The sequence below is a fragment of the Gopherus evgoodei genome, chromosome 9 (genome assembly GCF_007399415.2).
Source record: "Gopherus evgoodei ecotype Sinaloan lineage chromosome 9, rGopEvg1_v1.p, whole genome shotgun sequence".
In the NCBI taxonomy this organism is placed as follows: Eukaryota; Metazoa; Chordata; order Testudines; family Testudinidae; genus Gopherus; species Gopherus evgoodei.
In genome coordinates this window covers 65,649,805-65,665,003 of record NC_044330.1, presented here as the reverse complement: position 1 = coordinate 65,665,003, position 15,199 = coordinate 65,649,805, and the positions used below count along the sequence as shown (strand labels likewise).

General features: G+C 51.8%; 1 protein-coding gene across 4 annotated transcripts in view; it reads left to right on the top strand.

The window, feature by feature from the left end:
- ELF4 (E74 like ETS transcription factor 4) overlaps nucleotides 1–15,199 on the top strand; it is a 46,012-nt gene that overhangs the window by 21,725 nt on the left and 9,088 nt on the right. For 2 of the 4 annotated variants that reach the window (XM_030574712.1, XM_030574713.1), the window contains 2 exons: nucleotides 4,561–4,846; nucleotides 14,999–15,170. In XM_030574712.1, the coding sequence (XP_030430572.1) occupies nucleotides 4,775–4,846; nucleotides 14,999–15,170 (244 nt within the window). In that variant the 5' untranslated portion in view covers nucleotides 4,561–4,774. Of the gene's footprint in view, nucleotides 1–4,557; nucleotides 4,847–14,998; nucleotides 15,171–15,199 lie in introns of all 4 variants that reach the window. The other 2 variants (XM_030574711.1, XM_030574710.1) reach the window with 2 other exon arrangements.

Here is a 15,199-nt window from a genome sequence, read left to right as displayed (position 1 = left end):
TCTCTGCAGGGGGCTTAGGGGGAGCCTGGCCCCTAGATGAAAATGTCTGGTTTAGGAGAGCAGAGTGCGCTGCAATTCCCCTGCAGACTGTGCAGTAGAGTCAAGGAAATTAGCACTGATTAATAGAGGGAAGATGAATGACTCTAGTAAGCAGTTAGGGTAAAGAAGTCCATGTTTCCTGAATAATGGGATTGGTTTTGTGATGCACTGCCCCCGGCATGAGCTGCTCAGAACACGTTCCACTTCTAATCACCCTATTTCATAGAATCATAGAATATTAGGGTTGAAAGAGACCTCAGGAGGTCATCTAGTCCAATCTCCTGCTCAACGCAGGACCGACACCAACTAAATTATCCCAGCCAGGATTTTGTCAAGCCAGGCCTTAAAAACCTCTAAGGATGGAGATTCCACCACCTCCCTAGGTAACCCATTCTAGTGCTTCACCACCCTCCTAGTGAAATAGTGTTTCCTAATATCCAGCCTAGACCTCCCCCACTGCAAGTTGAGACCATTACTCCTTGTTCTGTCATCTGCCACCACTGAGAACAGCCTAGCTCTATCCTCTTTGGAACCCCTCTTCAGGTAGTTGAAGGCTGCTATCAAATCCCACCTCACTCTTCTCTTCTACAGGCTTAATAACTCCAGTTCCCTCAGCCTCTCCTCGTAAGCCATGTGCCCCAGCCCCCTAATAATGCCTGTTGCCCTCCGCTAGACTCTCTCCAATTTGTCCTCATCCTTTCTGTAGTGGGGGGAGGGAGCAAAACTGGATGCAATACTCCAGGCATGGCCTCACCAGTGCCGAATAGAAGGGAATAATCACTTCCCTCGATCTGCTGGCAATGCTCCTACTAATACAGCCCAATATGCTGTTGGCCTTCTTGGCAACAAGGGCTCACTGCTGATTTATATCCAGCTTCTCATCTACTGTAATCCCCAGGTCCTTTTCTGAAAAACTGCTGCTTAGCCAGTTGGTCCCCAGCCTGTAGCGGTACACGGGATTTTTCCTTCCTAAGTGCAGGACTCTGCACTTGTCCTTGTTGAACCTCATCAGATTTCTTTTGGCCCAATCCTCCAATTTGTCTAGGTCTCTCTGGACCCTATCCCTACCCTCCAGTATATCTCTCTCTCCCCCCGCAGCTTAGTGTCATCTGTAAAGTTACTGAGGTTGAAATCCATCCCATCATCCAGATCATTAATAAAGATGAACAAAATTAGCCCCAGGACCGACCCCTGGGGTACTCTGCTTGATACTGGCTGCCAACTAGACATCGAGCCATTGACCACTCCCTGTTGAGCCCAACAATCTAGCCAGCTTTCTATCCACTTTATAGTCCAGTCATCCAATCCATACTTCTTTAACTTTCTGGCAAGAATACTATGGGAGACCATATCAAAAGCTTTGCTAAAGTCAAGATATATCACATCCACCACTCTCCCCATATCCACAGAGCCAGTTATCTCATCATAGAAAGCAATTAGGTTGGTCAGGCATGACTTGCCCTTGCTGAATCCATGTTGACTGTTCCTGATCACTTTCCTCTCCTCCAAGTGCTTCAAAATGGATTCCCTGAGAACCTACTCCATGATTTTGCTGGGGACTGAAGTGAGGATGACTGGCCTGTAGTTCCCAGGTTCTCTTTCTTCCCTTTTTAAAATATGGGCACTATATTTGCCTTTTTCCAATTGTCTGGGACCTCCCCCAGTCACCACGAATTTTCAAAGATAATGGCCAATGGCTCTGCAATCACATCAGCCAACTCCCTCAGCACCCTTGGATGCATTAGATCTGGACCCATGGACTTGTGCATGTCCAGCTTGTCTAAATAATCCTTAACCTGTTCTTTCACCACTGAGGGCTCCTTACCTCCTCCCCATACTGTGTTACTCAGGGCAGCAGTCTGGGGGTTGACCTTGTCTGTGAAGACCAAGGCAAAAAAAGCATTGAGCACTTCAGCTTTTTCCACATCATGTTGTCACTAGGTTGCCTCCCCCATTCAGTAAAGGTCCCACACTTTCCCTGACCTTCTTGTTGCTAACATACCTGTCAAAACCCTTTTTGTCACCCTTCATATCTCTTGCCAGCAGCAACTCCAGCTGTGCCTTGGCGTTCGTGATTACACCCCGACATGCCCTAGCAATAGTTTTATACTTCTCCCTAGTCATCTGTCCAAATTTCCACTTCTTGTAAGATTCCATTTTGAGTTTAAGCTCACCACAGATTTCACTGTTAAGCAAAGCTCGTTGCCTGCCATATTTGCTATTCTTTCTGCACAGCAGGATTTGTTCCTGCACCCTCAATAAGGCTTCTTTAAAATTCAGCCAGCTCTTCTGGACTCCTTTCCCCCTCATATTAGCCTCCCAGGGGATTCTGCCCATCAGTTCCCTGAGGGAGTCTAAGTCTGCTTTTCTGAGGTCCAGGGTCCATATTTTGCTACTCTCCTTTCGTCCTTTTGTCAGGATCCTGAACTCAACCATCTCATGGTCACTGCTGTCTAGGTTGCCACCCGCTTCTACTTCCCCTACTAATTCTTCCCTGTTTGTAAGCAGCAGGTCAAGAAGAGAATGGCCCCTAGTTGGTTCCTCCAGCACTTGTACCAGAAAATTGATGGACAGCTGGGGAATATCGGGGATCAGAGCAGTCGGGGAATGTGGGAGGTTGAGAAAGAGGCCTGGGGACTGCAGGGGAGGGGAGCATGTGGGGGAGTGGGGCCTGGGGAGTGAAGCCTGGGGAATGTGAGGGCAGGGAATGGGTAGGGAAGTGGAGCCTGGGAGTGTGGGGGTGGGGAGCGTGGGGGGCAGTGGGGCCTGGGCAGTGCAGGGTCAGGGAGTGTATTCAGGAAGTGGAGACCTGGGAATTGCAGGGTGGGGAGTGTGTGGGGAGAGGGGGGCCTGGTAGGGTTGCCACCCTCCAGGATTGGCCAGGAGTCTCCCAGAATTGGCATTGATCTCCTGTTGACTATTGAAAGCAATCCAGGAGATTTTAAGAAAATGACATTATGTCATGTTGGGGGGAAAAAATCTCCTGGAATAGCTTCAGTCAGAGTTGGCAATCCTAGGCCTGGGAATTGCAGGGTCAGGGAGCATGTGGGGGAGTGGGGCCTGGGGATGGCGGGAAGGGAGAGGCCTGAGAATTGCAGGGGTGGGGAGTGTGCAGGTGTCATAAACAGATAGTTAAGGGTTAATGTCTCTTTTACCTGTAAAGGGTTAACAGACAGGGAACCAAACACCTGACCAGGGGACCAATCAGGAGACAAGATACTTTCAAATCTTGGTGGAGGGAAGCCTTTGTTTTTGTGTTTTGGGTTTTGCTTTGTTCTCTCTGGGCTCTGAGAGTGACCACACGTACCTACAGGCTCTCTAATCTTCTATTCCAATTTTGTGAGTACAACGGTAGAAAGGTGGTATAGTCTTTTTATTTGTTTTCCTTTATTTTCAGATGTGTAGTTTGCTGGAAGTATTTTAAATTGTAGTTTGCTGGGGGGGAGGCTTCTTTCTAGTTTCTATAAGCTGACAGACCCTGTAACTTTTTACCATCTAAATTGCAGAGATAAACTTTTACCTTTTTTCTTTCTTTTTATTAAAAGCTTTGCTTTAAGACCTGTCTGATTTTTTTCTCCTAGTTAAGGCTCAAAGGAACTGAGTCTGTGTACACCAGGAATTGGTGGGGAGAAGGGAAAGAGAGCAGGGGGGAGAAGGGAAAAGTGAATTTCCTCTTTGTTTTAGATTCACGGAGTTTGAATCTGGATTGCCTCTGGATGAAGGGAAAAGAGGAGGGGGGAAGGTATCATTCCTCTCTGTGGTGATTCAAGGAGTTTGAATCACGGTGATCTCCTAGTGTACCCAGGGCGGAAAGGAGCTGGGAGGAAGAAAGGAGGGGGGAAGGGAAATGGTTTATTCCCCTTTGTTGTGAGACTCAAAGAATTTGGGTCTTGGGGTCCCCAGGGAAGGTTTTGGGGGAGACCAGAGTTTATCAGGCAGTCTACTCTAAGTCCTGATTGGTGGCAGCACTACAGGATCTAAGCTGGTAATTAAGCTTAGGGGAATTCATGCTAGTACCCATATTTTGGACACTAAGGTTCAGAATTGGAAATTATAGTACGACAGCAGGGATGGGGGATGCCTGGGGAATATGGGGGCAGGGGGCGTGTGGGGGAGTGGGGCCTGGGGAGTGTGGGGGTAGGGAATGTGTGAAGGTGGGGGGGGCTGGGGAATACATGAGTGGGGAGCGTGCAGGGGCCTGGGGCTGGGGAGTGTGGGAGCAGGGAGTGTGTGGGGGTGGGGGAGGCCTAGGGATAGCAGGAGTGGGGCCTGGGGAGTGTGGGATAGGGCGTGGGGGGGGTGGGAGAGGCCTGGGGATGGCAGGGAGCATGTGGGGGAGTGGGGCCTTGGGAGTGTGGGGACAGGGCGTGTGTGAGGGTGGGGGAGGCCTGGGGAATATAGGGGTGGGGAACATGCGGGGGAGTGGGGTCTGGAGTTAGTGGGGGAGGGGGCCTGACGAACTGATCCCTCTGGCTGGCTCCCGCACAGCAGAGCAATAATGTCTCTTTCTCTCTCCAGCAGGCCCTGGCCTGTGGTGACATTGCTCAGCATGCGGCAGTAGCCGAAGGGATCCCTCATCCAGATCCCTGGGCTGGGCCAGCTGTGTGGGGCAGCCTTTCCCTGCAATCCCTATGAAGCTGAGGGCACCTGCAGTCCTGTCACAACGGCTCCCCTAGGGCAAAGGCACCACTGCTCCCTCATCTCTCCTGCTGGTGCCTGTCTCTGATGCTGGGCCATGTCGCTAGCTGCCCACCCCACTGATCTGGGGTTTGAATTTGCCAGCAGCAGCTTGGAGGAGATACACGAGGTAGGGTCCAGGGGTGGAAGCATGCACTCCACTCCCATTCCTATGCTGTCCACAGTGGGGTCTAGCCTCACCAGTGTGTCTGTCTGGAGGCAGGAGATGCTATGAAATGTGCAAGTGGGGGCTAGACCTAAATCCCTGCCAGGGGAGGTCATTTGATCAAACCCTAACCCCGCTGGTGCTGTTAGCAGGGGAAGGGCTGAAAATGAGGGCCAGGGTTCCCCCTTGAGAGTCCAGTGGGAATCAGCCAGCTGAGTTTGACTCTGAGCTTGGTGCTTGGGTGCTCTGGGGCTGAGTCCCATGGCGGGATCTTGCCTTAGTGCCAGGGGGCAGTGTGTCAGGGAATGGGTATTTGTACAATAAAAGACAGTTACTCACCTTTGTAACTGTTGTTCTTCGAGATGTGTTGCTCATATCCATTCCAGTTAGGTGTGCGCGCCGCGTGCACGTTTGTCGGAAGATTTTTACCCTAGCAACACTCGGTGGGTCGGCTGGGCGCCCCCTGGAGTGGCACCGCTATGGCGCCAGATATATACCCCTGCCGACCCAGCCACCCTTCAGTTCCTTCTTGCCGACTACTCCGACAGAGGGGAAGGAGGGTGGGTTTGGAATGGATATGAGCAACACATCTCAAAGAACAACAGTTACAAAAGTGAGTAACCGTCTTTTCTTCTTCGAGTGCTTGCTCATATCCATTCCAGTTAGGTGATTCCCAAGCCTTATGTAGGTGGTAGGGTCGGTGTGAAATGTGGCAGAATGTAAACTGCTGAGCCAGAGGCTGCAGCATCTCTTCACTGTTGAACCAGAGCATAATGCGAAGCAAAGGCATGGACCGAGGACCATGGAGCTGCGCGATAGATCTCGTGGGTAGGTACATGAGCCAGCAAGGCAGCAGATGAAGCCTGAGCCCTGGTAGAATGCACGGTGATGTGGCTTGGGGAAGTGTGAGCCAAATCATAACAAGGGCGGGTGCACGTCATCACCCAAGATGAGATCCTCTGAGAGGAAACAGGTAGGCCTTTCCTTCAGTCTGCTAGTGCGACCGAGAGTTGGGGTGTTTTACGAAATGGTTTTGTCCACTCAATATAAATGCGAGCACTCTACAGACATCCAGGGAGTGCAATTGTTGCCCCCATTGCGTTGAGTGTGGTTAACATGAAAGGCAGAGACCACCTTAGGGAGGAAAGCCAGGTGTGGTCGTAACTGCACCTTGTCTTTGTGAACATAGTGTACGGCGGACCCACCGTAAGAGCCCTGAGCTCGGAGACTCTTCTGGCCGATGTAATGGCTATGAGGAAAGCTTTCTTCCAAGACAGGTATAGCATCGAGCAGGTCGCTAACGGTTCAAATGGAGGAGACATAAGTCTGGTTAAAACCAGGTTGAGGTCCCAGGTTGGGGCTGGGCGGCGTACTTGACAGTGTAGCGCTCCAAGCCCTTGAGGAACTTCGAAACCATAGAGTGTGAGAACACGGAACGACCACCGTAGCGTGGGTGGAAGGTAGAGATGGCTGCCAAGTGTACCCTCAGCGATGACACCGCTAGGCCCTGCTGTTGTAGGCCAGAGGGCAGTCCAAAATAGAGGGGATCGAGACCTCAGTAGGAGTAAGATCAAGTGTTTCGCACCTGTAGGAGAAACGCTTCCACTCGGCCAGGTACGTTGACCAGGTGGAAGGCTTCCTGCTACCCCGGTTTAGTCACGCAGCAGCCACACTGTGAGGTGAAGAGACTGCAGGTCCGGGTGGCGAAGCCTGCCGTGATCCTGAGTTATGAGGTCTGGATGGAGTGGCAGGGTAATTGGGTTGGCTATTGACAGGTCGAGCAACGTGGTGTATCAGTGCTGCCTGGACCATGCTGGAGTGATCATGATGATGCGTGCCCTGCCCCTGCAAAGTTTGAGCAAAACCCAATGAGCCAGGGTGAACAGTGGGAAGGCATAAAGGAATTGGCCCTTCCACGACATGAGGAAAGCGTCCGAGATCGATCCCAGGGAGAGACCTTGGAAGGAGCAGAACCTCGGACATTTCCTGTTCTCGCGGTAAGCGAACAGGTCTATGTGGGGAAAAATCCCCAATTCTGGCAACAGAATGCATCACATCGGGGCAGAGCGACCACTCGTGAGACAGGAAAGACCGGCTGAGTCGAAGCGCCAAGGCGTTCCGAACGCCTGGGAGAAAGGACGCTACCAGATTTATCGAGTGGGCTATGCAAAAGTCCAAGAGATTGATGGCCTCCTGACAAAAGGAGGAGGACCATGTCCCTCCCTGGTTGTTTATGTAGCACATGGCCATTGTGTTGGCTGTAAACACTGAGACACCACGGCCTCGCAGCTGCTGCTGGAACCCCTGGCACGCCAGGCGGACTGCTCTCATTTTTGGACATTGATGTGGAATGCCAGCTCCTGAGAAGACCAAAGGCCTTAAGCTCGAAGATGACCAAGGTGAGCACCCGAGCCGAGAGATGACGCGTCCGTCGTCAGGGACAGTGAGGACTGGGGCAGATGGAACGGCATCCCTGCCCACACCAGGAAGGGAGTTAGCCACCATTCTAGAGAGCCTAGGGTGCTCGAAGGAATGGTGACTATCGTGACCATTAGGTCCCTGTCCGGGCGGTACGCCGATTTGAGCCAAACTTGGAGAGGACAGAGGTGGAGCTTGACGTGTTTGATTACAAACTTGCAAGCAGCCATGGGACCCAGGAGACCGAGACAAGTGCGAGCCGAGGTCGTTGGGAAAGTCTGCAGACCTCGTATGATTGTTGCCATCGCCTGAAACCGCAGCTGTGGTAAGCAGGCTCCGGCTAGGTCGGAGTCCAGGATAGCTCCTAGGAAGTCTAACCTCTGCGTGGGAACCAGAGTGGATGTTTCTATAGTGATCATCAGGCCTAGACATGTGAATAGGTCCTTGACGATGCCCACATGCTGAGTGACTTGTGTCTCGGAGTCTCCTCAGATAAGCCAATTGTCCAGATACGGAAAACGCATATCCGACGTCAGTGGAGGTGGGTGGTGACTACAGCCATACACTTGGTTAATACCTGTGGGGCTGTAGAAAGGCCAAACAGCAGGACCGTAAACTGGAAGTACTGACGGCTGGCTAGAAGCGGAGGTATCTCCTGTGCGGAGGGAAGACGGTGATGTGAAAGTACACGTCCTTCATATCGAGGGTGGCATACCAATCTGCAGGATCCAAGGACAAGATAATGGTTCCCAGGGATATCATGCGGAACTTCAACTTTATCATAAACTGGTTGAGTCCTCGCAGGTCTAGGATAGGTCTAAGACCTCCGTACGAGTTGGGGATTAGGGAATAATGGGAGTAAAACCCCTTGCCCCTTTCGTTCATCGGCGTCTGCACCTCTTGTAAGAGGAATTGCTCTTGAGAGGGGTCCCTGAAGAGGGACAGGGCTGGAACAAATTGAAGGTGGTACCCATACTCCACCATGTGTAGGAGCCAGTGATCTGAAGTTAACTGGGGCCACGCCAAGAGGAAGTAGGAGTGGGATCCCGCCTATAACTGGTATGCCGCTCTCGGGCGTACCTTCGCAAGTTCGTCTTTGGTCCTGGTGGTGATTGCAAGGGACCTCGATCTTGGCCCTCTAGGGGTCCTGACGGTCTTCTGCGACCATCTCGGCCGCACCGTTTGCCAAAGTCCCATCTGTGGCTAGGCACAGAGTACGGCGGTGTGGCTGAGGACGGAAAGGCCTGCGTTAGGTCGTCGGCGTATGCACGCTGAGAGAGCGCATTAGGACCTTGTTATCCTTCAGGCTTTGCAACCTGGGGTTGTCTTCGCCGCAAAGAGGCCTTTATCATCAAATGGTAAGTTGTGAATGGTATACTGCCGCTCTGGCCGGAGGTTTGAAACCTGAAGCCATGAGGTGCTCCTCATGGTAACACCCAATGTCAGAGCCCTGGCTGCTGAGTCTGCTGCATCCAACGAGGCCTGGAGGGAAGCTCTGGCCACCTTTTTTCCTTCCTCCAAGAAGGCAGTGAACTCTTGGTGGGAGTCTTGAGGGAGAAGCTCCATAAACTTATCCACCGCCACCCAGGTGTTATAATGATATGGGCTAAGCAAGGCTTGTTGATTTGCCACGCAGAGCTATAAGGCCCCAGCAGAGTACACCTTGCAGCTGAGTAGGGTCATTCGCCTAGCCTCTTTCGATTTCAGGGCTGGCGCCTGCTGGCCATGCCATTCCCTTTCCTTAACGGACTGAACGACTAGTGAGCAGGGAGGAGGATGGACATACAAGTAGTCTTACCCCCCCATAGAGTATCGGCATTCGCCTGGATAATCCAAATAAACGGGTATGGCCCCTCTAGTGGGGCAACAGCCGATAGAATGTCCACTACCAGGTCCCCTACTTCCAGGACCTCCTCCACCTGGAGGTCCATATAGAGTGCTACCCTCCTTAGGAGGTCCTGATGGGCTCTCAGGTTGTTGGTGGGCACATCAGAATCGCGGTCCTGAGCATAAGAGCTATCCGCGTGGGATGACACTGATGCGTGTCCGGATGGCCATGGAGGTGCTGAAAAATTGTGGTCAGAGTCTCTGACTCTACCGGACCTTGCCCAACTCGGTACCGGGGACCGGTACCGGGAGGCGTACCGGTACCTGGAACAAGATCTGGACCTGCGACCAGAGCAGTGTTGGGAGGTCGACCGAGATCTCGAGGCTCGATGTCGGGAGCGGCTACGGGAGTCACGGTGCCTGTTGCGGTGCCGGGAGCTGGAACGGTGCTGAGAGTAGCGGGTCGGCAAACTGGACACCGACCGGTGCGGCGAGTGCGACCGGTACTGAGGAGGAGAACAGCACCGGGACTGCAAGTGGCGTCGGGAGCGGGAGTGCCGATGGGACCTGGAGCGTCTGTGGGACCGTGATCATGAACGGTGCCGCTCTGCTGTGCTGACAGAGGATGGTCGTATCAAGGGAGGCTTGCCAAGAGACTGTATTACCCGCACCAGCGGTGCCGGGGGTTCAGGCAGCATCTACTCTGTCATGGCAATGAGATCCCTCGCCGCTGGGAATGCCTCTGGTGTGAAGGGAACAGTAAGCTCAACCACAGCGCGTACCGGGGAGCTGTCAGTTACCGGATTCGATGGCCCTTGTGGGACCGGGATCAACGGTGCCGATGTCGTCAGTGTCTCGGCAGGTGTCGGTACCGGGCGATCCGACTTAGACAGGCTCTCTGGCTGCGGTGCAGTTGGCACAGAAGCAGCAGGAGCGAGGAGCTCAACCACGGCACGTGCCGGGGAGCAGTCAGGCACTGGATTCGACGGCCCTTGCGGGACCGGGATCGACGGTGCCGACGTCGTCGGTGCCTCAGCAGGTGTCGGTGCCGGGCGCTCCGACTTGGACGAGCTCTCTGGCTGCGGTGCAGTTGGCACGGAAGCAGCAGGAGCAGGAAGCTCAACCATGGCGCGTGCCGGGGAGCAGTCAGGCACTGGATTCGACGGCCCCATGAGACCAGGATCGATGGTGCTGATGTCATCGGTGCCTCTGCAGGTGTCGGTGCCAGGCGATCTGACTTGGACGAGCTCTCTGGCTGCGGTGCAGTTGGCACGGAAGCAGCAGGAGCAGGGAGCTCAACCATGGCGTGTGCCGGGGAGCTGTCAGGCACTGGTAGGAGGAGTCGTGGGGTTTCTCGACCTCGGAGAGAGGGAGCGATGCCAAGTCGACCTCGGTGCCGGCGACGGCCGGTGCCGAGAGGCCTTGGCAGTGCCGGCGGTGTCCAGTGCCGGGGAGGCGCTTCTGTCCGCTGATTTACCAGTGCTCGGTGCCGAAGGTGGAGGGGTAAGTGAAAGTCCCGCTCCATTTTGTTCTCGGCTTAAAAGCCTTGCAAATGGGGCACTTAGCTGTGAAGTGCGATTCCCTGAGGCACCTCAGACAGGAGTCGTGCAGATCTCCTGTCGGCATCAGCTTGTGGCAGGCCAAGCACGGTTTAAAACCCGGTGAGCCGGGCATGGGCTCCGGCACCGGGTGTGGGGAAGGGGCTACTCCCCGAACCCCGCTAACTATTACTAAACTAACTATGCTAGTAAAGAAAAAACATATAACTAACTATAACTATATAACTATATAACTATATAACTATATAACTATATATATATATATATATATAAAGGATTATAACTATATAACTATATGCACAAGAACTATGAGTAGCTAGGGAAGTGGAGGTCAGCTAAGCCGCGCTCCACTGTTCCAACGACCGACACGGGCGGTAAGAAGGAACTGAAGGGTGGCTGGGTTGGCAGGGGTATATATCCGGCGCCATAGCGGTGCCACTCCAGGAAGCGCCCAGCCGACCCACCGAGTGTTGTTAGGGTAAAAATCTTCCGACGAACGTGCACGTGGCGCGCGCACACCTAACAAGAATGGATATGAGCAAGCACTCAAAGAAGAACTTGTCCCCGCTAGAGTTCTAAGCATCCCAGAGCCCTTTCTCTTGGCTCAGGAGAACATTTATTTTTCTCCGAATGGGCCTTGTGGGCTGGAGTGAGAATATCTGAAGAAGAATGGCTCCAACCAAATACATGGAGGCTTTAGGAAAAAATTAAAGAAGAGTTCAGCGTGAGCAAGCTAGCAGTAAAAGAGTTATTCTGCAGCAAGACTATACAGCAAGACAAAGATGAGGAAGTTGATAGATCATCCAGAAGAGACAAGAGGGTGGATGGCTACCAAAGCAAGAGAAGATGAGGAATTGTACAAGAGAGGGGATTCCTAGTATCTGAACAACTGTTCTCACAGTTCTCAAACTGTTGTAGCTTTGTGAAGCCCGAGATGAGAGGATTTTAACCACAGAGGAAGGACCAAGCATTTCATGTCCAGGCTATGCTCAGTCAGCCAGAACCACTAATGCACATTGCGAGTTGTGAAGAAACCGTGGACTTACCCATCTCACTAGGAGTAACTGCTTTTGAGAAAACAAGTAAGGCCATAAGTCAACTGAAGAGGTAAAATCCCAAGCTGTGGTAAGATACATGGTGAAATGTTAAGTGCTGGAAAGGAAGTCATGGTGAACATGTGTGCAGGCTGTATAGCATGGGTTGGGAAAAGGAGATCTGTCCTAAAGATAGGAGAAGAGGTGTCACCTGTAAAAATCCCTGAAAAGGGGATCCAATCTTTTTCTGATAAGTGGAGCAGGGTGACATTTCTCCCTGTACCTGGAAAAGTGTTTTGCATGATCATTTTGAATAGGATGAAAACTGCTGTTGACAAAATATGCAGGAATGAACAGGCTGGATTTTGATAAAAAGGTTGTGTTCAGATCAGGTTTTCACCTCCAGGGGAGCTTAGAATATGAGCAGAAGAAGGTTTTTATTTAATTGATTTCACAAAATCATTTGACAGTGTCCACAGAAAAGCCCTCTGGAAGATCCCAAGACACTATGGAATTCCAGCAAAAATTGCAAATTGATAAAAGCTTTGTATGAGCAGGAGGTCAGACTAGATGATCATAATGGTCCCTTCTGACCTTAAAGTCTATAAGTCTATGAGTTTAAAGTCTATGATGAGTCTGCATGGTGGAGACACGGAATGGTTTAAAATTGTTATTGATGTAAGGCAAGGCTGTGTACTGTCTCCACTTCTCTTCTGCATTGTCTTAGACTTTGTAATGAGATGAGTGATGGAGAGACAGGAGATAAACTGTGGGTCCAAGAGTTTGCAGATGACATAGTCATATGGATACCAATGTGGATGGAACGCAAATACTCTTTATGAGCATAATCCTAAAACCTACCAATCAGTATTTGTTTCAGTATGCAGGAGACCAAGATTAGGGGATAGCAGAGAATGCTGATGATATTGACACATATATGACTGATGGAGAAGAGTATGAAAGAGTTGATGACTTTGGTTAACTTGTCAGCACAATATCTGCTAATGGCCAGGCCATTAAAGGAGTGGAGGCAAGAACTGGCAAAGCCAGAGAATCATTTTCTCATTTTTTAAACATCTGGAAGAGTAGGAAGATACATTTACACAGTGATGGCAATGCTATTAGAGAGACAAGGTGTGGGAGTTCATATCCTTTATTGGACCAACTTCTGTTGGTGAGAGAGCCAAGCTTGTTTCTCTAATATACTGGGACCGACATAGCTAGGCAGGTGTAAGCCACCCGGGCTGGGCAGGCAATCGGGTGTTGCCTGTTACAGCAAAAACCCAGCTATGGTATATGGGGAGGGGAAGTGGGGGAAGCAGGTCAAGCACTCCTGGGGACTGACAGCTGCTGCAGGGCTGGAGCCAAGGGGCTAGGAGCTGCAGACAGACTCAGACTGAGCCAGGTGTAGCAGTATGGAGCACTGCACTCTCCACCAGTGGTTGGCTGCCACTCTGCAGCCCCTGTTCCAGGATGCTTCTTTAGGAGACACAGTGCTGCCCTCCAGTGGCATGTGCCCACATCTCCCTTGCTCTGGCCAGTTTCTGCTCTCAGCTATAGTGTGGCCAGCCAGCCTGTAGGGCCCTTACTCTGCATTCAGAGCAGTGCTACTGGGTGCCAGAGCAGGCCCTGAGCCTGCATCTCTGGAAAGGGTCAGGACTGCTCTCGCAGTGACCCAACAGGAGCATGTCATGCAGCAGCCAATCCAAGTGCTGGCAGTCTGGAATTTGTCCCCAGTTAGGCATTGCTAGGAGTGTGTGGGGTGCCTTACTGTGGGGTGAGGCTGCCATGATAGCTACACAGCCCAGCCATGCAGGCAGAGGTGAGGGTGGGGGTTCTGTGTAGCCAGGCAGCAGAGCCACTGAGGGGTGGGAGCTGTGCAGCAGCTTGGGGTTCCTTGTCCCTCCTTCCAACCCAGAGAATGACTGTCTGTTGCATGGGGTGCGATGCGTTTCAGGGACAGTGCCTGCCTCTGGAGAGGTGTGTTTGGAATGTATGGGTGTCGCACTCTGTAGCTCAAATCAAAACCCTGGAACCCCCATATTCACGACCGTCATGTAACTGTGATATGTTTTGTACAAAGCATGCCATGTAAGATATCCTAGGAAAGGTCATGATCTGCTGAAACCTTTGTTCTGTCCAAATATCTCTCATTAGTGTGTATGAAGCTATGAGATTTTGCTGTACGGTTGTTACTGAAATGTGTTGTAAGTTTGCTAGTGACATACAAAGGACCCCTCCCAGGAGGGTGCTCAACTACCATTAATCAGCAAGGGAGTGTAATCAAGGGATTTACAATTCAATGAGAGCTGCCCAAGCACCACACAATGGGGACTGCTCAAGTCTGTGACTCAGTTGCATAAGACCACACCCTGGGGATTGTCAGCCCAGTGACTCAGCAAAGCCCACCCGGACATGTCTGCGCAAGTCTTCTAGACACATGGACTGAGGATAAAACTAGGGAACAGCGGCAGCATGCCTTGGTCTTTCACCTCCCGCACCTACACTGGAAGCAACAGGAACACTGAGAAGACAAAAACTTTAACTGAGGAAACTGGGCCAGGCTTAAAGGGAGGCCTGTGTATTAAGAACTGTAACATCCAGTGGGATGAGAAAATTGCTTGATCCAAATACTGCCTAGTGTAATACAGTTTAAGATTTAGATTGTGTGCTTATCTTTTATTTTCATTGGTAACTATCTCTGACCTCTTATGCGTACCACTTATTATCACTTAAAACCTATCTTTCCGTAGTTAATAAATCTGGTTTATATTTTACCTAAAACAGTTTGGTTTGGTTCAAGTGCTTGGGAAATCTCACTTCAGGTTACAAAGGCTGGTGCATGAACTCTCCACATTGAGGGAGGGGCAGACTGAGTAATAAATTTGCACTGGTCAGGCTTTTGACCAGGGCAAGATGGTACAGCTCTGGGGTGCAAGGCTGGGAAGCTGGGGGGAATTGGCTGGTGCCTTTCTCTGTGTGATTTGTAAGTGGCTCAGGGAGCATTCGTGCAACCCAGCTGGGTGTGGGGCTCCCCCTGCTGTTGTGCCGAGTGATAACAGTGCCTGGGGGGGTTGCTGCTTGTCACTAGCAAAGCATTGGGAGCAACAGCCCAGGCTGGAGAGTTAAGGGGGCACAGCGGTCCCACAGTTCCAGATTGCACCTGAGGCATCCTATCACATGGCTGGCTCTGAGATCTCTGTCGGGGGAGGTGCTAAGCATGCTGGGGGGATGGTCTCAAACTGCACTTTCTATGATGTATGTCTGTCCCCCTGCAGCTCGATGACCCACTAGCCTTTCCTGCCCCACTGGAGGAGCAGCTTCCCTGCACAGACCTGCTGTGTGTGTATTCGGGGCTGGAATTGGATGAAGTACCCAGTGGCATCATGGCAGATGGGCTGCTGGACAAGCCCGAGCTGCAGGTTGTCGGGAACAGTGTCACAGTGCCAGGTGGGTCACACGGGGGTACGGGGGAGGAG